The sequence below is a fragment of the Leptonotus elevatus genome, chromosome 16 (assembly GCF_054856555.1).
Source record: "Leptonotus elevatus isolate MCC_2025b chromosome 16, RoL_Lele_1.0, whole genome shotgun sequence".
NCBI classification, from domain to species: domain Eukaryota; kingdom Metazoa; phylum Chordata; class Actinopteri; order Syngnathiformes; family Syngnathidae; genus Leptonotus; species Leptonotus elevatus.
The window spans coordinates 780,001-804,517 of NC_141254.1; the positions used below are offsets into that span (position 1 = coordinate 780,001).

At 43.2% G+C, this 24,517-nt stretch overlaps 1 protein-coding gene across 1 annotated transcript in view; it reads left to right on the plus strand.

Annotated features, from left to right (window-relative positions):
• The window catches only part of LOC147160339 (glucose-6-phosphate exchanger SLC37A4-like), a 44,785-nt gene that overhangs the window by 6,351 nt on the left and 13,917 nt on the right, over positions 1–24,517 (plus strand). Inside the window, exons 4-9 of the mRNA XM_086097978.1 lie at positions 1–47; positions 19,071–19,223; positions 19,307–19,392; positions 19,467–19,580; positions 24,169–24,234; positions 24,309–24,447. The exon at positions 1–47 is cut by the window's left edge and continues 200 nt beyond it. Of these exons, the coding sequence (XP_085954104.1) occupies positions 1–47; positions 19,071–19,223; positions 19,307–19,392; positions 19,467–19,580; positions 24,169–24,234; positions 24,309–24,447 (605 nt within the window). The remainder of the gene's footprint in view (positions 48–19,070; positions 19,224–19,306; positions 19,393–19,466; positions 19,581–24,168; positions 24,235–24,308; positions 24,448–24,517) is intronic.

A 24,517-nucleotide genomic window follows, 5' to 3' on the forward strand; every position in this document is an offset into this window, starting at 1 on the left:
GGGCCTGCCTGGTATTGGGGTGGTACCCATGAAAGGGTTAATGAGAGGTGAGTAAAAATAAAAATATTGGCGGATGGTTGGTGCAAAGATGATACACTTTCTTATTCAATGCATTTGCTTTATTCTCATGACTGGTTACTTTGTAGATTCTAACTGAAGGCATCCAAATTATGTATGAACTGATGTGGAGTTATGAACTTAACAAAACAAAAAAAAGGTGAAATAACTGAAAACATGTTTATATTATAGATTCTTCAAAATAGCCATCCTTTGCTCAGGTCCTTTTTTGCATACTCTTGGCATTCTTGCATCTGGGAACTTCTTAACTAATTTGCTCCCAAAAATGTATAAAAATGTTCTATTTTAAATATTGCCATGGTCCCAAAAACGTATTTGTGCGTTTTTTTATGCTAGAGCATACAGAAGGCTTTGATGCAGCCTCTGACCTGAAGAAGTCACTTAAAGCAATGGTAGTTACTACAAAAATGGCCAGCAGGTGGCAGCAGAGTATCAGAGATCAACCAGGGCCATGTTGCAACAAGCTTGTTTTCCCAGTGTTTTCAACAGGTTTGTGAATAATGATGAAACTTAGCTATATTCTAAAGCTAATTGCTGCAAACGGAAACAGATCAAATATACTTTTTTTTTCCTGATAATCTTTCGTTTGGTAAGTTCCATGTTTTTATTGCAATAGAACACAATATTCTGTGGGCCTTGCAAAATCAGTCAAAATTCAGTAAAACAGCTGGGAGCAAAGGGGGGTTGCTTCAGTGGAAATGACTGGGAGTGAATGAGTTAAAGACTGTTGGAAAACCCTTTCGGGTAACTAAATTTTGAAACTCATTGAGTAAATGCCAAAAAAAAAAAGTAAATAAAAAAATTAATAAAAGAAAAGGGTGGCTATTTATTTTATTATTTTCACCTTTTTGTGTTAAGTACATAGCTCCAAATGTGTTCGTTAGTTGTCATAATTTTGATGCCTTCAGTGAGAATCTACAATGTACATTAGGGATGCACCGAAAAAAAAAATTTGGGCCGAAACCGAAAACCTAAAATGAGAAATACTAAGCCGAAAACCAAAACGCCGAGAAAAAAAATTATGCCAATTTTTTATTATCTTTGCATTTATTATAATTAATGAAAATTATATTATTAAAAAATATTTAGGCCTATTTAGCACGGGCATTTTAACAAAGCACAATATAAATTGAAATGCGTCCACACCACAGACAACAGAGACATGTTAGCGAATGGCACATTAAACACCAAACGCGGGGTGAGCAACTGAGCATTTTCTTGCGGTGCAATTGCACTTAGTCAATGTACAGTTCTTTGCGCCGGTGGGCACGGATGCGTGCGGTGCGGATGACGCATTTGTAAGCTATTTGGAGTGGGACACTGTGCGTCGCACTTAAAATCAGCAAATTCATATATTCACCAACGTTTAAAAATAAATTTATTGGAACTTCCGGGGCGGAGCTGAACGGGATGGCAGTGTAGTGCTGAGCTCCTGAGTCGATTTGATGATCGTTCGCCCCCAAAACTATGAAAATAACTTAACGCAAATTTGTAAACTAACAAGAAATTAATCAGGGTCAAGGACAGAGAAGTTTCAAGAAAAAAAGCGATGTCCAGAGACCAGAAAGATAACGAACTCGAAGATGTGGCAGCAGGTGACGACAATGGCAGCGTCGAGCAACAGAAAATGTTGCTCGAAAGACTTCACGATCACGACAGAGATACGAGACTTGAAGAAAGAGATGAAAGACGATCTCTTGGCGTTCAAGGAAGAATTTAATGTGGAGGTTAAGCGAGAGTTTGGTGAATTTATGGAAGAAATGAACGGGAAAATGGCACAAATCATCGCGGAAACGCAACTGCAGCGGAAGGATATTGCCGAAGCACAAGCGAGAATGGCACACGCGAAAGAAGCTATCCTCACTGCTAAAACGAAAAGAGAAACTACAAGAGAAGTTGACCGAGGTAGAAGGACATGGACGGCACTGTAACTTGAGGATCTATGGCGTGATGGAAAAGGACGACGAATCAGTGCCAGAATTGGTGAAGGGGCTCCTTCGCCGTGAGCTAACTGGTGACGCGGAACTACATATTCAGCGAGCGCACAGAAACAGTCACCTCCGAGGTCCATTGTGGTAAATTTTCTCAAATACAAGACTAAAGAGGACATTCTGGCTAAAGCATGGAAACAGAAAATACAAGTCAAAGGGAGACAGATATTCTTTGACCACGATTACCCCGACGGAGGTGTTGAAAAAACGCAAATCCTACTCAGAGATTTAAAAAATTCTGAAAGAGAAAAAATATACGTTTTCAGACACCCCTGAGTAGGATCAGGATTCACTGGTCGGATGGCCCCAAGATCTACAACAGCGCGGAGGACGCAACGCGCAACATGAGGAAAAGAGGAATGGAGATTGCGGGACGAGATGAAGAGGCTGGAAGCGGCGAACCATCATTCGAGGAACGCATCAGGGCTTCAACATGGCAACGAGTCGGCGCGAGGCTCGGGACAAATGCTGAAGTCGTCGCACCGGATTCCAATCGTGACGCGGCGAATCGTGCGAGGGAAAGGCTGCAGGAATTCAGAAGAGGAAAGGACGGTTCATAACTGGGTCAGTCGGGGAGTGTGATTACGGAAAAGAACTTTGAAATGTGTATCCTGTGTTTAAGTCGAATACTGTACACTCACTGGGTGAGTGAACATTTTTGTATATGAGAAGCATTGCTTATTATTTGTGGTATGAAGGGAGACATACACAAACTTTATTTTTCAACGGGGGGAGGGGGAGGTTGGTGGGGACACAAACGGGAAAAGCCCTACCCTCTAAGAGCTAAAGTTAGTAACATGGTAGAACCCAGTCCCTCCTTTTCCCCCAACTCCCTCTTTTCACCCTTTATTTTATTTTTCATTTTTATGTTTGTTATAAAATTAGAATTCAGGTGCCCTGTTGGGTCACCTGAAGATGCACATTCCGTGATCATCACCCATCCCAACTTATCCATAATAATTCTCATTTAATAAAACATTCGACGAGGGATTCATGAGAGCTAGTGACTGTTGGACTTGTCTAGTAGGATGGGAGGATCCACCTTAGGTATATCCCCAACCACTAGGGGGGCCCTTCGTTCTTTGGAAGGCTATCCCCCTATTGGAAACAAGGTCCATGTTTGCTGCGGAGTTCTGTTTTTGGGTTTATACAAATGTTGTTTTTGTTGTTTACAGTCGTTATATTACAGTGGAGGGGCCTGGAATCTTTTCATATCATCATTATATAAGTAATGCAACATAATGATATTAAAGTGGTGACACTAAATATTAACGGTTTGAATAATAACAAAAAGAGGGATAGAGCTTTGTCTAAGTTTAGAAAAGAGAAGATGCAGGTTATTTTTACACACTTATCGCAACAGGAGCATTTAAAATTCCAAAAGTTGGGATACAGAAATTCATTTTCTAGTTCCTTTGGTCAAACACACAAGAGGGGTGTAATGGTATTGATCTCCAATAAGGTGCAGTTTGAACTGGGGAAAAAAGTTGGTGACAAGGAGGGAAGGGTACATCATGATAAAAGGGAAACTAGAAGGTCAATTAGTGACATTACTCAATGTGTATGCTCCTCCGGAAAGTGGGAAAGAGTTTTATGAGAAAATATTCAATCTAATAACTTTGGAAACAGAAGGAATATTGGTATGTGGCGGGGACTTCAATGTGGTGTTGAATTACAAACTAAATACCACAAGTGAGAAGAAAAATAAAAAACAAATAAATAAATATATGAATGTAATGATGTCAATATTGGATGTACTGGATGTATGGAGAGAATTACATCCATTGGATTGGGACTATACTCACTACTCTGATGCTTACGCTGTGTATTCCAAAATGTATTACTTTCTGATGTCTAAGGATGATGTACATAGGGTTAAAGATTGTAGAATAGGAGTGGCTGATATCGCAAATCATAGCGCAGTCTACCTAAAATTTCATCTAAATTCCATGAAAACAGCAACAGTATGGAGACTTAATGAAGGTGTACTGAACAATAAAGACCTAGTTGGAGAACTGAAAGGAGAAATACTTAAATAAAAAGAAGAAAATTATAATGGATTAATTTAACTATAGTCTTAGGTCGGGAAAGATTCCCCCCTCATGGAAAGAGACCATCATTACTGTTATTCTGAAAGAAGGGAAAGATAAAGAACAGTGCCACAACTATCAACCTATATCGCTTCTAAATGTGGACTATAAACTTTATACTTCTATTATAGCTTAACGGTTAGAGACATTTACTCAGGATTTGATTGAAGAGGATCAGACAGGCTTCATTAAAGAAAGACAAACACAAGACAATATAAGACGGAGAAAATTTACATGATAAAGGAGAGAGTGCAATTTTGGGTAGTATAGATGCCGAAAAGGCTTTTGACAGTGTACACTGGACATTTCTCTATAAAATTCTTAGAAGGTTTGGATTTAGTGATGAATCAGTGAATTGCATTAAATCCTTATATCAAGATCCACAGGCAAGGATCAAAATAATTGGTAGTTTGACTGGACGATTTAAATTGGAAAGAGGTACAAGATGGGTGTGGGCTCTCTCCAAGCCTCTTTGCATTGTTCATTGAGCCTTTAGCGCAATTTAGGCAAGAAAAAGAGGTGAAAGGGGTAACTATAGGAGGGGAGGAACACAACATAGGGTTGTTTGCTGGCGATATATTGATATATTTAACTCAACCGGATACAAGCTTCCCAAGATTCATGACGCTTTTAGAAACTTATGGTAACTACTCGGGTTACAAAGTCAATGTCACGAAAACACAGATTCTGCCAATAAATTATGTTCCATCTAAGAAATTAAAGGATGCATATAAAATTAATTGGAAGAGTAGATCGATAGATTATTTAGGTGTAAAGATTGTGAAAGAAATGGATAACCTATTTGAGGCAAACTATTTGAAGATAAATCAAGAAATTAGGAGTGACTTGGAGAGATGGCCAAATATAGTTCTGGATATGAGCTCAAGGATAGAAGTGGTTAAGACAAATATTTTGCCAAAGCTGTTGTACTTATTTCAGTCTCTACCAGTGCTGGTTCCCCAAAAACAATTTATGGAGTGGGATAGGTGGATATCGAGGTTCATATGGGGAGGGAAGAAACAGAATAAGATACAAACTCTGCAGCTTCCTAAAGAGAGAGGGGGCTTGGCTTTACCAAGCCTCCAAGAATATTTCTATGCGGCACAAATTAGACCCTTGATTTACTGGTGTAAGGAGGGTTATGTTGCAAAATGGAAAAGTATAGAATTGGGGAAGGCAAACACGGAGGTACGGAATTTAATAGCACACAAGGGTTTACAAAAAAAAAAAAGTAATCAACTGAGTGGAATAATCAAAACTACAATGGAAATATGGAACATGGTTGCGGAAAGATATGAGTTGGAAAGGGAAGTGAGGGCTTTGAGTTGGTTTGCATTCGATGAAAGGTTCATTCCTGGGGTGAATGATAAAGGGTTCAAGCAATGGGCGAACAAAGGAATAACAGCACTGTGCATGATAGTGGAACAAGGTAAGCTGCAGTGTTTTGTAGAGTTAAAGGATAGGTTTTGGATTGCAGGGACATTTTTGGTACCTGCAGCTAAAAGACTATTTTGAAAAAGAGGTCAAATCCACTACAGAATATAAGGTCGTTGGGATATTTAAGAAGCTTTATGAGGGGAAAAATTGCAGAGCAATTTCAGATATGTATAAAAGCTTGATGTCGCTTCAGAGGCATTCATCCCTTTACATCAAGGAAAAATGGGAGAAGAGCTAAAACAGCCAATAACTGAGGAAGAATGGTGGAGTATTTGTGAAACGTAGTGCACATCCACTAACTCCAGGATCTGGAGGGAGTTCAATTGGAAGAACATGGTCAGATTCTTTGTTTACCCCCAAAATTTAAAGAGGAATGGTAGCGGTCCAGCAACCATGCTGGAGAGCATGTGGACACGTGGATGTGAATCATGCACATGTTTTGGGGTTTTGCCAAAGGTTACACGAGTATTGGGACCGGATATGGTGTGCTTTAAAAAAAAATTGTGGGTTATGGAATACCAAAAACATGCAAGGTAATTTACCTGGGGAGTTTAACACAAGATGTAGTGCAGAAGGAGTATGAATACCTTGTCAAAGTGCTCTTGACAGCAATTACGAAAGTACAAGGTTATGGTATAAAATAGAATCACCGACCGCGGAGCAGTGGATGTACACTATGGAAGATATATTTGTAATGGAGAGATTAACGCACAAATTAAGACTACAAAAGAGACAGTTTGATGATAAATGGGAAAAATGGATGGACTATAAGAAGAAAATAAACAAGGATGACACCACCACTGGACAATAAGGATTCGATGTATGGACATAACACTGTATTGTTAAAATGTTTTGTTGTTTAAAACGAAAAAAGTAAAAAAAAAAAATAATAATAATAAAACCACAATAAAATGCAAGTTACAAAAATAAATAAAAATAATTCTTCACACCAGCCAATCGGCTTTGGGAACAGACTGCAAAGTCACACACGGCGTCCTGTACAGATCTGTAGTCACTCGGAGTTAGTGGTAAGTGTTTACTTGTTTAAAACTGTTGATAGCAATAGTGCTGACATTAGCTAAAATATTTAGCACGGCCACCAGAATGCAAGTGAAAACGTGAAAGCGCTCGATGGGGTCTCATCAAAGAAAAAAAGGAAGGCGACTGAGAAAGAGTGGCTCACCTGTAGTGCAGTACCAAGCGACACCCCCCTCCTTCTCCGGTGTTCACAATGAAGCTGCCGGTACTCAAAAATGCCAGCAAGGCAGACACTTACTCCCGTGTTTGGTGTTTAATTCAAACAAACACTTGCTTTCAGCGGGGTTTTTTTCGTCACCACAACATCCTCTTTTGGCCATATTCTTTCGGCTTGAATTTTCGGTGGTCGAATATTCGGCGCATCACTAATGTACATAGTCGTGAGAATAAAGCAAATGTAATGAATGAGAAGGTGTGTCCAAACTTTTGGCCTGTACTGTACATGTTAGGTCTATAAATATCACAATAATGTTATGATTTGGATTTACACAGTACAATGCAATTTCAATTTACAACCCCCAATTCCTGTATAAGTTGTGTGTAAATAAAAATAGGATACAAAGATATAAATTTTTTTCCAAATAGTTTCTCATTTAATATTTGACGCCCAAAACACGTTCCAAAAATGCTGGGACAGGGGCATCAAAAGACAAGGAAATTTAAGAAATGTTCAAAATACACGTTTGGAAAAATCCACAGGTTAACACTAACAGGTGAGTAATTGAGTATGAAAGGAGCATCCCAGAAAGGCTCAGGTTCATAAGCTAGGATAGGGCGAGGCTCACCACTTTCTGAAAAACTGCATAAGAAAATAGTCCAACAGTTCAAGAACTTTTCTCAACAAACAATTACAAGGAGAGTCCTCGAGGGTGCGTGGGAGTTTGCCCAACCAGTCTACATGTGTTTTGTGGATTTGGAGAAGGCGTTCGACCGGGTCCCTCGGGGGAGTCCTGTGGGGGGTGCTTCGGGAGTACGGGGTACCGAGCCCCTTGATATGGGCTGTGCGGTCCCTGTATGACTGGTGCCAGAGCTTGGTCCGCATTGCCGGCATTAAGTCGGATTTGTTTCCAGTGAGAGCTGCCCTTTGTCACAGATTCTGTTCATAACTTTTATGGACATCATTTCTAAGCGCAGCCCAGGCGTTGAGGGGGTCCGGTTTGGTTGACCTCAGCATTGCATCTCTGCTTTTTGCAGATGACGTGGTGCTGTTGGCTTCATCAAGCCGTGAGCTCCAACTCTCACTGGAGCGAGTCGCAGCCGAGTGTGAAGCAGTTGGAATGAAGATCAGCACCTCCAAATCCGAGACCATCGGTCATCAGTCGGAAAAGGGTGGCATGCTCTCTCCAGGCCGGGGATGAAATCCTTCCCCAAGTGGAGGAGTATCTTGGGGTCTTGTTCACGAGTGAGGGCAGGATGGAGCGGGAGATGGACAGGCGGATCGGTGCAGCGTCTCTATATCGGTCTGTAGTAGTGAAGAAGGAGCTGAGCCAAAAGGGGAAGTTCTCGATTTACCGGTTGATCTACGTTCCTACCCTTACCGAAAGAACAAGATTGTGGCCGAAATGAGTTTCCTCCGCAGGATATCCGGGCTCTCCCTTAGCGGTAGGGTGAGAAGCTCGGTCATCCGGGAGGGACTCAGTGTCGAGTCGCTACTCCTCCGCGTTGAGAGGAACCAGTTGAGGTGGCTCGGGCATCTGGTTCGGAGGCCTCCTGGACGCCTCCCTGGAGAGGTGTTCCGGGCATATGCCACCGGCGGGAGGCCCCGGGGACGACCCAGGACACACTGGAGAGACTATGTCTCTCGGCTGGCCCGGCAACGCCTTGGGATCTCCCCGGAGGAGCTGGTTGAAGTGGCTGGGGAGAGGGAAGTCTGGGCTTTCCTCCTAAAGCTGCTGCCCCCACAACCGACCTCGGATAAGCAGTAGAAGATGGATGGATGATTGACAATTGCAAGGAATTTGGGGGTTTCAAAAATCTATGGTCAATAATATCAAAAGATTCAGAGAAACTGGAGACATATCTGCATAAGGCTGAAAACTAACATTAAGTGCTCATGATGAACGTTGATCCCTCAGGCGACACTGCATTAAAAACTGGCATTGTGTGTAAACCACTTTTTAAAGTGCTTTGAGAAATCATGTCCTCTGGGCCAAAGAGGAACTGTTATCAGTGCAAATTCTAAAAGCCAACATCTATGATGGTATGTGGGGGGGGGGGGGGGGGTGTTAGTGCCCATGGCATGGGTAAATTGCACATCTGTGAAAGCACAATAATGCTGAAAGGTACGGACAGGTTTTGGAGCAACATGAGCATATGTTGCTCCAAAACAAAGCAAAGTCTTTTTTTTAGGGGTGTCCCAACTTTTTTCAACAATGTTAAGCCATATTCTGCATGTGTTAAGTACTAGACTGGCCTACCAGTAGTTCAGACATGTCTCCCATTGAAAATGAATGGTAAATTATAAAGTAGAAAATACAAAAAGTGAGCCCGAACTGTTGATTAACTGAAGTTGTACATCAAGCAAGAATGGGAAACAATTATACCTACAAAGCTTCATCAGTTAGTGTCCTCTTCTCCCACTTATTGTGTGTAATATAATTGTTGAAAGGAAAGATGATGTAATACAATGGTAAACATGCCCGTCACAGCTTTCTTGGAACAATTCGCAGGTATAATTTTTTTTTTAAATGCTTGAACGTTAAATATCTTGTCTTTGTAGTAAATGTAATCAAATATTGGTTGAAAAAGATTTGTATTTTACATAACAAACTTCACTGGAACTGGTGTCTGCAATATACAGTAAGTCAGCTACTATGTATGTATGCATGAATGTATGTATGTCACGTCACGAATACTTCATGCTTACTGTAAATTGAATTACTATGTAATCCTTACTAATATTTATGAAAACCTCTTAAATTAAATCTGAACATCTACACGTCAATCACTTCTTGATAGTTTTGTTTCCTTAACGGTACAGTCTGTAATAAATGACCACTAGATGTCGCTATATCATAGAATGCAGCCGAAGCGCATGCATTTAGAAGCACGCACACTACGGTGGTTTAGAGAGAAGCCTACTGCCAATTCTTAATTTGCGAGAGCAAGCGAGCATCTCATTAAGCGACGGTGACTTGGCAGCCGGTGTGAAGCGAGCAACGGCCCAAAAAACGAGCAAGTGAGCATTTAGCCAGAGCAGCTAGTGAGAGTTAGTCGGAGCCATAGGCTGGTGTGGCTAACGAGGGGCTCGCAGGAGAAGCTGGTAAAAAAAAAGAAAAGCTAATAAAAGCTTGCGAGAGCAAAGCAGAATGTGAAAAGCGACATGAGCCGAATGACCGGACCACCACTGACCACCTGCAGGCCCCAGCTGTGGAAGGTAAGCGGCGGTCGACCCATTGGCTCTGACACTAGATGCAAGCACCACCGCAAAGTTGTCCTTTGGGCACCCGTAGCAGTAAGATGGCGGCTAGTGCTGTCACTATCGATTATTTTTAGAATCGATTAATCTATCAATTATTCAATTGATTAATCGACTAATCAGATGCATTTAAATTTTGCATTAAAGTGTATTACATAAGTACGATGGCGTATTAGGGCCACGTATAAATATAGGGCGCTGGCAATATTCAGAGAAAAAAAACTGGCACTTTATAAAGTTTGTCACTTTATAAAGTGACAAATTTGCGAGTTTATAAAGTGGCAGATTTGCGAGAAAATCACTCCGAAACTTACGAGAAATACACATAGTGTACTACTCAGCTGTTTGTGCCAATACTTTTTGGTCGGGTTTTCAAATTAGGAGATAGTAATGGCTTTAACCATATCATGTTAAGCATTTGCTCTTTGAAGTGTTGGGTACTGTCAGTGACAAAGACGCCTTGCTTTGCGGTGGTCTACACATTGAGGATCAAGCATTTAAGTTAACTTGGTAAAATTTATATTTACTTGTAAATTTATGTTTCCAGAATTATTATTTACACATTCATTAATTTTGTTAAGTAGCTAACTTGATGTGTCAAATCTGCTCCTTTCCGTCATTCACTTGCATTTACCTAAAGTATGCTTGCTTCTGATTGGTTAGTGTTAAGGGCTCCGCAAACGGGAGGCGACAACGACGGCGAAATAGGTACCTCGTCGCCAGGTCTCAACACACGGGAGGCGACAAGCAGTTGCGATGGCGGCAGCGACTGATGTCACCCTCTAGCGCAGCTTGTTGACAGCAGATTTGATTGGCTATTAAATTAGAGGAAATCATTGTAAATGGAAGTTTCACTACATAGTTTGAGGATGAAAATTCACAATATATTACTGGAATTAACAGAACTATTGTTGCTAACTATCCTGTACAAAAGAAAACGAGAATATTGGGTCCATCCCATATTGCAAACAAAAATAAATATGGTGAATATCATCATTTGATGGCAGACTTGAAGCGTGATCCTGATAAATTCAGAGCCTATTTTCGTCTCAGCCCCGAACTTTTTTCACATCTTCTTACAATGGTAAATCCCAAAATTGAGAAGATACACACAAACATGAGGGAACCAATCAGTTCTGATGAAAGACTTGCCATCTGTATGCGGTAAATTATCTGTTTATCTTCATCATCATCATTAGTTGGCCCAAAAATTTATACATATAACATTGTGTTTGTCATAATAAAGCCAATATTTTTTATAAATAATGAACACCATGAGATGGAGAGTTTTATTGAACTTAACATTAAGCAGCAGCATTTGTAAAATGTAAACAAACCAAAAAATTTAAACAAAAGTAAATGTAAGTTTTTTTTCCCTTTGTGTGCAATATAATATAATCACTTGCTGTGCAAAGTGCAGTATTCCTATGAACAAAAACAAAGAACACTTAACATAGGAGATTCTCAATCTTCTCCAAACTCATAGAGCACTTTCATTATCTCCATCTTGGCCTCAGATTTCCTAGCTCCTGTAGGTCGCTTCAGAATTGGCTTCAAGCTTTGGAGGTACAGGTCATCTTTATCTTCCGCTGTATGTTGAATTTGTGCCCTGATACTGTCCACCCTGCTGAGGATGGACTCCTCAAAAGTGGTCTGGTGGCCAGCCTTCTTGCGTTTACCTGGTCTGGACCTCTGTTGAGATGTTTTCGCCTTGTCGCCCTGCTTCCATAGGAAATTAATTGAGAGTGCGTCGCCTCCTGTGTGCAGAGCCCATTATGGGCTCGACACACGGGAGGTGACAAGCGAGAACGAATTACGTACCTCGTCACCTCCCATGTCAAACTTGACTCAATGGAGGCGACAAATGACAGCGAAATAGGTACCTCGTCGCTTCGCAGGTCTCAACACATGGGACCCGATTAGCAGCCGTGGCTCCGGTGCGATCCCAAGGCGTTCCTGGGCCAGCCGAGAGACATAGTCTCTCCAGCGTGTCCTGGGTTGTCCCCGGGGCCTCCCGCCGGTGGGACATCTCCGGAACACCTCTCCTGGGAGGTGTCCAGGAGGCATCGGAACCAGATGCTCGAGAGGAGGCATCGGAACCAGACGCTCGAGAGGAGGCATCGGAACCAGATGCTCGAGAGGAGGCATCGGAACCAGATGCTCGAGAGGAGGCATCCGAACCAGATGCTCGAGAGGAGGCATCCGAACCAGATGCTCGAGAGGAGGCATCCGAACCAGATGCCCGGGCCACATCAGCTGGCTCCTTTCAACGCGGAGGAGTAGCGGCTCGACCCTGAGTCCCTCCCGGATGGCCGAGCTTCTCACCCTATATCTAAGGGAGAGCCCGGACACCCTGTGGAGGAAACTCATTTTGGCTGCTTGTTTCCGGGATCTTGTTCTTTCGGTCACGACACACAGCTCGTGACCATAGGTAAGGGTAGGAACGTAGATCGACCGGTAAATCGAGAGCTTTGCCTTTCGGCTCAGCTCCTTCTTTACCACCACGGACAGATACAGAGTCCACATCATTGCTGCACCAATCCGCCTGTCGATCTCCCGCTCCAACCTACCCTCACTTGTGAACAAGACTCCAAGATACTTGAACCCCTTCACTTGGGGCAGGATCTGATCCCCGACCCTGAGAGGATACTCCACCCTTTTCCGACTGAGGACCATGGTCTTGGATTTGGAAGTGCTGATTTTCCTCCCAACCGCTTCACACTCGGCCGCGAACCGCTCCAGTGAGAGTTGGAGATCACGGCTTGAAGAAGCCAACAGCACCACATCATCTGCAAAAAGCAGAGATGCAATGTTGAGGCCACCAAACCGTACCCCCTCAACGCCTCGGCTGCGCCTAGAAATTATTTCGATAAAAGTTATGAACAGAGTCTGTGACAAAGGGCAACCTTGGTGGAGTCCAACCCTCACTGGAAACAAATTCGACTTACTGACGGCAATGCGGACCAAACTCTGACATCGGTCGTATCAGGGGGCTCGGTACCCCGTACTCCAAAAGTACCCCCCACAGGACTCCCCGAGGGACACGGTCAAATGCCTCCAAATCCACCAAGCACATGTGGACTGGTTGGGCGAACTCCCATGCACCCTCGAGGACCCTGCCGAGGGTGTAGAGCTGGTCCACTGTTCCACGGCCGGGACGAAAACCACACTGCTCCTCCTGAATCCGAGGTTCGACTTCCCGACGGACCCTCTCCAGCACCCCTGAATAGACCTTACCAGGGAGGCTGAGGAGTGTGATTACACCCTTCGGTGCCCCTTCTTAAAAAGGGGGACCACCACCCCGGTCTGCCAATCCAGAGGCACTGTCCTCGATGTCCACGTGTTTTTGTAGAGGCGTGTCAACCACGAAAGCCCCACAACATCCAGTGCAGAGGTCAGCAGCACCCCATCTCCACTATACACAGTGTTAATGGCGTACTGCTTTCCTCTCCTGAGACGCCGGATGGTGGACCAGAATTTATTCGAAGCCGTCCCGAAGTTGTTTTCCATGGCCTCACCGAACTCCTCCCATGTCCAAGATTTTTTCCATAAGCGAAGCCGCATTCCGTTTGGCCAGCCGGTACCTATCAGCAGCCTCCGGAGTCCCACTGGCCAAAAAGGCCCAATAGGACTCCTTCAGCTTGAGGGCATCCCTTACCACTGGTGTCCACCAGCAGATTTGAGGTTTGCCGCCACGACAGGCACCAACCACCTTACGGCCACAGCTCCAATCGGCCGCCTCAACAATGGAAGCGCAGAACATGGTCCACTCGGACACAATGTCCCCCGCTTCCCTCGGGATAAGGGAGAAGTTCTGCCGGAGGTGGGTGTTGAAACTCTTTCTGACAGGGGATTCTGCCAGACGTTCCCAGCAGACCCTCACAATATGTTTGGGTCTGCCCGGTCGGACCAGCATCTTACCCCGCCATCGGAGCCAACACACCACCAGGTGGTGATCAGTTGACAGCTCCGCCCCTCTCTTAACCCGAGTGTCCAACACATGCGGCCGCAAATCCGATGACACGACTACAAAGTCGATCATCGAACTGCAGCCTAGGGTGTCATGGTGCCAAGTGCACATATGGACACCCTTGTGTTTGAACATGGTGTTCGTTATGGTCAGTCCGTGGCGAGCACAGAAGTCCAATAACAAAACAGCGCTCGGGTTCTGATCGGGGGGGCCATTCCTCCCAATCACGCCCCTCCAGGTCTCACTGTCATTACCCACGTGAGCGTTGAAGTCCCCCAGCAGAACGAGGGAGTCCCCAGGGGGAGCGCTCGCCAGCACACCCTCCAAGGACTCCAAAAAGGGTGGGTACTCAGAGCTGCTGTTCGGCGCATAAGCACAAACAACAGTCAGGACCCGTCCCCCCACCCGAAGGCGGAGGGATGCTACCCTCTCGTTCACCGGGGTAAACCCCTGGTACAGGCGCCTAGCCGGGGGCAATGAATATGCCCACACCTGCTCTGCGCCACTCACCGTGGGCAACTCCAGAGTGGAAAAGAGTCCAGCCCCTCTCGAGAGGATTGGTACCAGAACCCAAGCTGTGTGTGGAGGCGAGTCTGACTATATCTAGTCAGAACTTCTCAGCCTCACACACCAGCTCGGGCTCCTTCCCTGCCAGAGAGGTGACATTCCATGTCCCCAGAGCTAGCTTCAGTAGCCGGGGGTCGGACCGCCAAGGCCCCCGCCTTTGGCTGCCACTCAACTCACTGCGCACCCGACCCCTTTGGCCCCTCCCACCGATGGTGAGCCCATTCGGAAGGGGGACCCACGTTGCTTTTCCGGGCTGTGCCCGGCCGGGCCCCATGGGTATAGGCCCGGCCACCAGACGCTCGCCTTCAAGCCCCACCTCCAGGCCTGGCTCCAGAGGGGGGCCCCGGTGACCCGCGTCCGGGCAAGGGAAACCACAATCCAAAGTTTGCATTCATCATTGGGGGCTTTTGAGCCATGCTTTGTCTGGTCCCTCACCTCGGACCTGTTTGCCATGGGTGACCCTACCATACATACATAACATAGCTCCTAGGCTCATTGGGACACGCAAACCCCTCCGCCACGATAAGGTGATGACTCACGGAGAGTATTAGTAGTATTATTTATTATTATTATTACTATTATTATTATTATTATTAACTGTTACAAAAACGGTACCAACAAGATCTCATGCACCGGCCTTTTTGTTGACGTCACGGAAATAATTGCGTGAAGTATCGTACAAAATGTTTTTTTTATGATAAACGCCTGCTAAAATGATCTCATCCATGTTTTATTAGTTTTTTCCATCCATCCATCTTCTACCGCTTATCCGAGGTCGGGTCGCAGGGCAGCAGCTTTAGGAGGGATGCCCAGACTTCCCTCTCCAAGCAAATTCAACCAGCTCCTCCGGTGCGATCCCAAGGCGTTCCTGGGCCAGCTGAGAGACATAGTCTCTCCAGCGTGTCCTGGGTTGTCCCCGTGGCCTCCCGCCGGTGGGACATGGCCGGAACACCTCTCCTGGGAGGTGTCCAGGCATCCGAACCAGATGCCCGGGCCACCTCAGCTGGCTCCTTTCAACGCACAGGAATAGCGGCTCGACCGAGCTTCTCACCCTATATCTAAGGGAGAGCCCGGACACCCTGTGGAGGAAAAACATTTTGGCTGCTTGTTTCCGGGATCTTGTTCTTTCGGTCACGACCCACAGCTCGTGACCATAGGTAAGGGTAGGAACGTGGATCAATTGGTAAATCGAGAGCTTCACCTTTCGGCTCAGCTCCTTCTTCACCACAACGGACCGATACAGAGTCCGCATCACTGCAGACACAGCACCGATCCGCTCTGTCGATCTCCCGCTCCATCCTGCCCTCACTCGTGAACAAGACCCAAAGATACTTGAACTTCTCCACTTGGGGAAGGATCTCATCCCAGAGAGAGCACGCCACCCTTTTCCGACTGAGGACCGTAGTCTCGGATTTGGAGGTGCTGATTTTCATCCCAACCGCTTCACACTCGGCTGCGAACCGCTCCAGTGAGAGTTGGAGATCATGGCTTGATGAAGCCAACAGCACCACGTCATCTGCAAAAAGCAGAGATGCCATGCTGAGGCCACCAACAGGACCCTTCTTTGTTTTTTGTTTTACAAAATGATAAACGCTGCTAAAATATCTCATCCATTTTTGCTGAATTGCCCACTGTGTAGCATGCCCTGCGTTCATTGGCTCATCAATGAAACCTTTGCTGATTGGTTGACAGTGACAAAAGTCGAACATGTTTCAACTTTCTAGTATCGCGGGCCTATGCGTGCACATCTACGTGTACGTGCGCAATTTTTTACATGCACAAATGTCGCGTGTCGCCGAGGGGGAGGGGGGAATAGGAAATTAATTGAGAGTGAGCGACGTCGCCTCCCTTGTGCAAAGCCCATTGGTCAGCTGATAGGGGATCAGGAAGTGTTGTCGCTCTAGCTACCGTGTATGACTAGTATTGGGCTCGACACATGGGAGGCGACAGCAAATTACGTACCTCGTCGCCTCCCATGTCATACTCAACACACGGGAGGCGACAAACGACAGCAAAATACGTACCTCGTCGCTTCGCAGGTCTTATCACACAGGATGCGATCAGCAGCCGCGACGGCGGCAGCAACATACGTCACTCTCGTGTTACAACAGATTTGCTTGTCAATTAAAATTTGAGGGAATCTAAACGTTTTCATTGTAAAAGTTTCACTACAGTATGTAATTCCAGTATTAAGATTCATCCATTTCCTATTATTATAATTATTATTAGTATTATTTATACTAATAATAATTATTATTATTAACTGTTACAAAAACGGTAAAGAAAACTTACCGGACAAATTAACCCTGTACCAACAAGTTCTCATGCACCGGCCTTTTTGTTGACGTCACGGAAAGGATTGCGTGAAGTATCGTACAAAATTATATATTTTTTCGTTTTTCCCATCCATCCCTCTTCTACCGTTTATCCAAGGTCGGGTCGCGGGGGCAGTAGCTTTAGGAGGGATGTTCAGACTTCTCTCACCCCAGCCACTTCAACCACTTTATTTTGTTTTGTATTTTTACAAAATGATAAACTGCTAAAATGATCTCATCCATTTTTGCTAGATAGCCCACTGTGTAGCATGCCATGCGTTCATTGGCTCATCAATGAAACCTTCGCTGATTGGTTGAAGCCCAGGCGACAGCGACAAAAGTACATGTTTTGGGCTCTGCACATGGGAGGCGATGTCGCTCGCTTTCAATTAATTTCCTATGCAAGCAGGGCGACAAGGCGAAAAAATTGCTTTCCCCCTCCCCCTCGGCAACATGCGACATTCATGCATGTGAAAAATTGCGCATGTACGTGTGTAGACGTGCATGCGTAGGCCTGCGACGTGATACTACAAAATTTTGCCAGGGCTTCAACTAATCAGCGAAGGTTTCATTGATAAGCCAATGAACGCAGGGCATGCTACACAGTGGGCTATCCAGCAAAATGGATGAGATCATTTTAGCAGCGTTTATCATTAAAAAAACAACAAAAATATCATTTTGTACGATACTTCACGCAATCATTTCCGTGATGTCAACAAAAAGGCCGTTGCAAGAGAGCTTGTTGGTACAGGGTTAATTTGTCCAGTAAGTTTTCTCTACTGTTTTTTTGTAACAGTCAATAATAATAATAATAATAGGAAATGGTTGGATCTTCATACTGGAATTATGTACTGTAGTGAAACTTCTGTGTTTACATTATAATGAAAACGTTTAGATTCTCTCCAATTTTAATAGACAATCAAATCTGTTGTAAGAGTGACGTATGTTGCTGCCGACGTCGCGTCTGCTTATCGCGTCCCATGTGTTGAGACCTGCGAAGTGATTAGGTACGTAATTCGCTGTCGATTGTTGCCTCCCGTGTGTCAAGCCCATTTCAACTTTCTACGCGTGCATGTCTACGTGTACCTCATGCACGAATGTTGTGTGTTGCCGAGGGGAAGGCGATTTTCGCCTTGTCGCCCTGCTTCCATAGGAAATTAATTGAGAGCGAGCAACGTCGCCTCCTGTGTGCAGAGCCCATATGGTTTCAATTAAGAATGAATCTGTCTCCATTCTGCTTTTTCTTTTATAAACGGTGTCCCATTAACTACCATTGAATCCTCACATTAGACTATTGCCATGCTACGTGTATTTGTCATAGGTTTCTGAGATTTTTTTCCTGCAAATTTGCCATTTTATAAAGTTGCAAATTTGCCACTTTATGAAGTCTCAAATTAACGAGTTTTTAAAGTGGCAAATTTGCGAGTTTTTCTCTCTAAATAAAAAAGACGTGGCCCTAATACGCCGTCGTTAAAAAACAAAACAAATTTGTTCCCTGATTATTGTTTATTAACCAGTCATGGTGTTTATTTCGTACTTCATATTCATATCGTTAAAAATTAAAAGGGGGGGGGGGGGTATTGTTGTTGTACTATGATACCGGTTTGGTCATTGTTTTCAAAAGTAAAAACATATTTGCAAATGTCTTGTTTTAATTAACCACCGAAGATAATCAGTCTTCTTTAATGACGGACTACAGAAATCAGTGAACAATTACTGTTGATATACTGAAATCAGAGGATTTGGACAACTTTAAATTAAGAAAATAAAAGGCTCCAAACGATTACTCATCAAATTGATTACTTATCAATTAATTTTGACAGCTCTAATGGCGGAGAAACATATTAGCCTCATGTAAGGTGGGACTCCAGCCATGTAATATAATTAGTGATTACTAGACATATATATATATATATTTAATGCATACTATTAAAATCAATAGTGAGTTTTTAAATTGAATTAATAATTAGTTCACCACTAGATGGCAATAAAGATTACACTGTGGCTTTAACAACCACTATTCATATAAACAAACAATGGATGGAGAGATGGTTAAGTCGCTTAATGGCTACATTGGGTACCACATCATGTGAGTATGACACAGAATTTGTTGTTGATTTTAGTTAAGTAAAGATTTGTGTTATGTGTACTCTTGCACGTCACCAGGCAACAATGAGAGCACCCTGAGTGAGTTCCTCCTCTCCCCATTTCTTTGGGTGCTGTCCCTGGGTTACTTAGTGGTGTTTGGCGTGAAAACGGCAGCAACTGACTGGGGCCAACTTTTTCTCATGCAGGAGAAAGGCCAGACTGCACTTATGGGTATGCATTTTATTATTACTTAAAATGATTCTAAAGTGTGTGTGTGCGTGTAATGGTGCTAACTTGAGCTGTGTTACTCACAGGCAGTACTTACATGAGCGTCTTGGAGGTGGGCGGCTTTGTAGGCAGTCTTGCATCTGGTTTAATCTCTGACAGAGCTGTTGCTCGAGTAAGTAGCAGACCAAAAGACAAATTTTATTTGACGTGCTTGTTTATTTGACATGCTGTCTTGACTTTCTATAGTCTGGCTTGGGCACACATGGCAACCCTCGCCACGGCCTGCTTACTGTCATGATGGCTGGTATGTACATCTCCATGTACCTTTTCAGGGTCACCATCACACCTGAAATCCCAAAGGTAAAAATATCTAGGATTGACTTATCGGAAGCGCAATGTAGTTAGATCCAATACATATGCTGTATCAGAAATTCTGTCTTAACTCTTTGACTGCCAGACGTTTTCAGAAAAGGGATGCCGCCAGTGCCAGCCGATTTAAGCATTTTGACTGATTTTCAAGGTCCACAGAAAATGTTCTGTTTGGACTATGGAAACACACGTACTACCAAATGAAAGATTGGACTTTCATCTTTCATCAGAAAAAAAGAGTTTGTTTCTACCTTATTCCGTTCTTTAGTAATCAACAATAGAAAATGGTTAGTTTGACCCAATTTCGCCCGTGTTGGACCAAAATACGGAGAAATCAAGCTTTTAGTGAAACGATATTATTTCATGCATTCTAGTGAATTTGACACTTCTTTTTGTCCATGAATGATGCCACAAACACCTAAATAGTGCTTTACTTCTATAAAACACTACCACCAAGAATGAAAAAGTGTTTTTTGATAGCAAAATACGTTTATTTACATTCAACAGTGTAACAATTTGACAACAATTTGGCAAACTATTTACAAATGTGTGCAACTGTGGTGCTATTTACAAATATGTGGATGTTTCAACGACAGTTTTTCTTTTTGTAACACTCTCCTGCGTGCAAAGAGACGTAACAGCATTTGCACAACAGATTGCCTCTTCGCGTGTGCCACTTTCTTGCAGGCCGTTTTTTTCCGGGGAATAGCAAGTATATACTGCAGTGTGTCATCACGTCTAATATCAGGATCATGCTACGGTTACGTTACGGTGGTGTTACGTCTCGCTTCCCCGTGTCCTTCAGTTGCTATACCGGGTTGGTAGGAGATATTCTGATCCATTTTATCCACTCCATTCATGGTGGCATCGTAGTCCAGAAACAGTGTCTTCTCCGTGATCAGACTGTACCCGCTCCTCCGATGAATATGCATTGGACTCGGGGTACTCTTCATTGTCCGATCGAATGTCCGCTTGTGCAGCTCCGCGTTTTCCGGCCTTAGCAGCGCTAGCCGCGCTAGCCGCGCTTTGCCGATGAGGCTTACTACTTGTTCATAACAGTCACGCCAAAGCTTCCAACTTTGGCGTAGAGCTCGTTGTCATCTTCATCATCATAATCAATCTGCATTGGTCGATGCCAACTCTCCATCGCCCGATCGAATGTCCGATTGTGTAGAAGTACCCGGCCGGCTATTGTGCGCGTTTTCCGGCCTTAGCAGCGCTAGCCGCGCTAGCCGCGCGTAGCCGGTGAGGCTTACTACTTGTTCATAACAGTCACGCCAAAGCTTCCAACTTTGGCGTAGAGCTCGTTGTCATCTTCATCATCATAATCAATCTGCATTGGTCGATGCCAACTCTCCATCGCCCGATCGAATGTCCGATTGTGTAGAAGTACCCGGCCGGCTATTGTGCGCGTTTTCCGGCCTTAGCAGCGCTAGCCGCGCGTAGCCGGTGAGGCTTACTACGTGATAGTAACAGGCCAAAGCTTCCAACTTTGGCGTAGAGCTCGTTGTCATCATCATCGTTGACATCAATGCGCTTTTTAGTATTGATTGATGCTTTCCGTCTTTGAAAAAAATGCTCAAGCGTGAGCTGCTTGTAACCGGTTGCTTGGTCTAGCCATTGTGGCTTGGATCAGCCATTGTCTCCTCAACACTCTAGCTCCGCCTCACGTCTTCTACTGACGCCCACGGTGGGCGGCCCATCCAACCTTGTGCAAAGAGAGTCATCGCTGCCCTCTAGGGGCCAAAACGAGTCTTTGACTAATCAGATCAGCCTGATTCTTTCAGCACAGCTGCCCAAGGCTTTCCTGCACCCGTTTTTGAAAAAAAAAAAAAAAAACATAGGGGACGTCTTTTAACGTCCTCGGCGCCCTTCCCTAGGTTTATGCTAAACGTTTTATAACGTTTATGGCAGTCAAAGAGTTAAAAACAAATAAACGTCTCAAATTAGATGCTTTTAACAAGACAAGAAGAATGACAAAATATGCTCTAATTTGTGTTCTTTGTTTTATTAAAGGACCTATCGCATCCAGATTTCCTATATTTCACTAACAAGTTCTCTTTACAGTATGTATTTTTTGCTGAAAAAAAGAAAATAAATTGGCAGTGAATTTTCAACTGGTAAAAAACTAATTGCCCTGGGACTGCCCCAATTACGTTGCCAAAATCGATACACCACCACATCTTGGTGTGACGTCAGCGGCAGAACTTGAGACCACGGTCGCTGCATAGCGGTTTGGACAAAGGAATGTTCTACAATATAAAGCACCAGTGTATACTCGTATCTTACAAATTTGTCGCTGTAGGACTGTACAAAAACTTATCTTCACAAAATGTGGTCTTCCCAAACTTATTTTTCAAAAGCCAGGAGTGAGTCAATAAATAAAACAATGAGCTGACTAACCTCGTGTATTATATTACCTCTATGGATGTTGGGACAGCTTATACAGATTCTATCTGCAGCGAAGCATTAGAGCAATCGATTTTAACAAAACAAGTCTACCCGAATTAATTTAACCTCACTCATTTCACTCATTATTGTCTAAAAAAAAGACATCCAGACTTTAAATATAAATCTATAATTACGCCACAGCCTTGCCTGTGACTCAAGATCGGGTCGTATAAGTAAATGGGCCGGACATCAGTTGCTGATGTTAACTTGACATTGCAGGTTTTGACCTAAATGAGGGCCAAACCATCAGAATTATTAACAATGTAGGACAACAGGGAACTGTTTCAAATTGTGAAAAAAACGCTTGTCTTCTTGAATGTTAAATGAGTATTTGTAATATTTGTACTGCTTGAAACATGTCTCACTAAGATGTAGTTAATTTCTGCCATTGCAAACAATCCAAAACTGAGCACTATTATTTTTGTAATGTGATTAACTCATACATTGTATCAAATTTTATCCATGCTGTCTGTGTGTTTGTATAGTTGTCCTTATATGTTTACATACCCTAGACCAATGGTATCCAAACTACGGCCAGGGGGCCATTGGCGGCCCGCCATCCATTTTCTAGCAGCCCTCAGTATATACAAAAATTACTTTTAACACCGCTTGCGTTTCTAGATATGCAAATAAACTATTTAAATCTAAAACTGAAATATTTATCTTTGTAATTTAATTAAGTCAGATATTTCCAGAAGCAAAAAGGTTTTCCTCCATTTTCTGCTGTCCCGTTTCAAGGTCTAATTTGTAAAGATATCAAACAAATGATTAAGTGAGATCCTCAAGTAAACCCTGCTGTAAGAATTGTCATTTAATTACCAATTACTCTTCCTTTTGTTCTAAATGTGGAGATTGGTTCAGGGCTGGGGTGGATCTATTTTTGTGTGATACAGGGGTGTGGGCCACCCCAAAATCAAGAAAAATCCCAAACTGTCCTGTTTCAAAATAAACTATAATACATGATTCGTTATTATTATTAGTTATTAGTTTTTGTGTGTTTGCCCTCAAAGGAAAAAGTTTGGAGACCCCTACCCTAGACCCATGTAAACTTATGAGCACAACTGTATATATCACCAGTTGTTGGCAGACAAACAGTTGTGCTCATAAGTTGACATACTGCTAGTTAGGGGTGTGCTCAAAAAATTTCTATGGCAATATATCGTTGCGGGCCTCTTTACAATACACGTATCGATACGCAGGCGTCAGAATCGATATTGCACATTAATTTGTAAATAGGCAGTTAACCACTCGTTGCTTGCAAGGCTGTGCGGCAGCAGCCTCTGAAGTTTATTGCCTCAATTAAGTGTGTGTGTGCAAGTTAATTGCAAAGCAGCAGGAGACAGTGGGGGTAGCGGAGAAAAGAGATACTGGTGCCTTGTCGACAGTTTACTTAATAAAAAAAAAAAATGTACATATGTAGGTGTCCCACAAATTCAAGTCTGCTCACCAGTGATTGGACACTGTGTCTTGCTAAGAAAAATTAAAACAGAGGAAGACTATCAACATTTGTTTTTATTTATTTATTTAAACTTAACATGGTACATGTTTGTTAATGTACCAATTTTCCTATATTTTATATTTATATTTTATGTTTTATAATAGAAAGTGTTAAATGGAAAAAATATATATATTTCTCCAAATATTTTAAAATAAATATTATTTTAGAGCTGTAATTTTAATACATTTATATTTTTACTCATATTGGCCCATGCCTATTTGTAAAGTTTCCCGGTGTGTCTGTGAAATTGGCACCTTGCTCTGCAATGCACGCACATTTAGACCAGGCATCCCACTTGGTGGTAAACCAGAAGAGCTGCTAATAAAAACATTTTTGCGATCCAGCATAATAAACATATCATTTAGGTATACATATGGCTGTTATAATAAAAAGGCATTTAAAGTAATTTAAAATATTGGGATACTTATTGCCTTGAAGACCATGTATTGGGATACATATGTATCGCGATACGTATCGTAACGTGACCCCTGTATCGTGATACGTATCATATCGTGAGTTTATTGGCAAACTTCTAGTGTATGTAAACCTATGAGCACAACTGTGCTAACACAACTGTGTTGTGTTATATAGTGCATGTAGTCAATACTGATTTTTTTCCATTCACTTCAGGAGACCCCTCTTTGGGCCCAAGTCATCCATCCTTTCTCTGTGCTCGTTGGTGTCTCAGAAAAAGAGGTAACAATTTTACTCAGCCATTTCATTTCTGAAAACGGTAGAAAAGGATCTAAAGTTTCTCTTGTCATTTGCAGATCTGGATTCTCTTTCTTGGCGCTATGTTTGGATTTTCCTCTTACGGGCCGATTGCCTTGTTTGGGGTGATTGCAAGTGAAAGTGCTCCTTCCAATTTTTGTGGAACTTCACATGCTATTGTAGCACTGATGGCTAATGGTACATCTACCAGTACAAAATGCTGCTGCTGTACCATGATGACACAGTCATGTGAATGATACAAATGCAT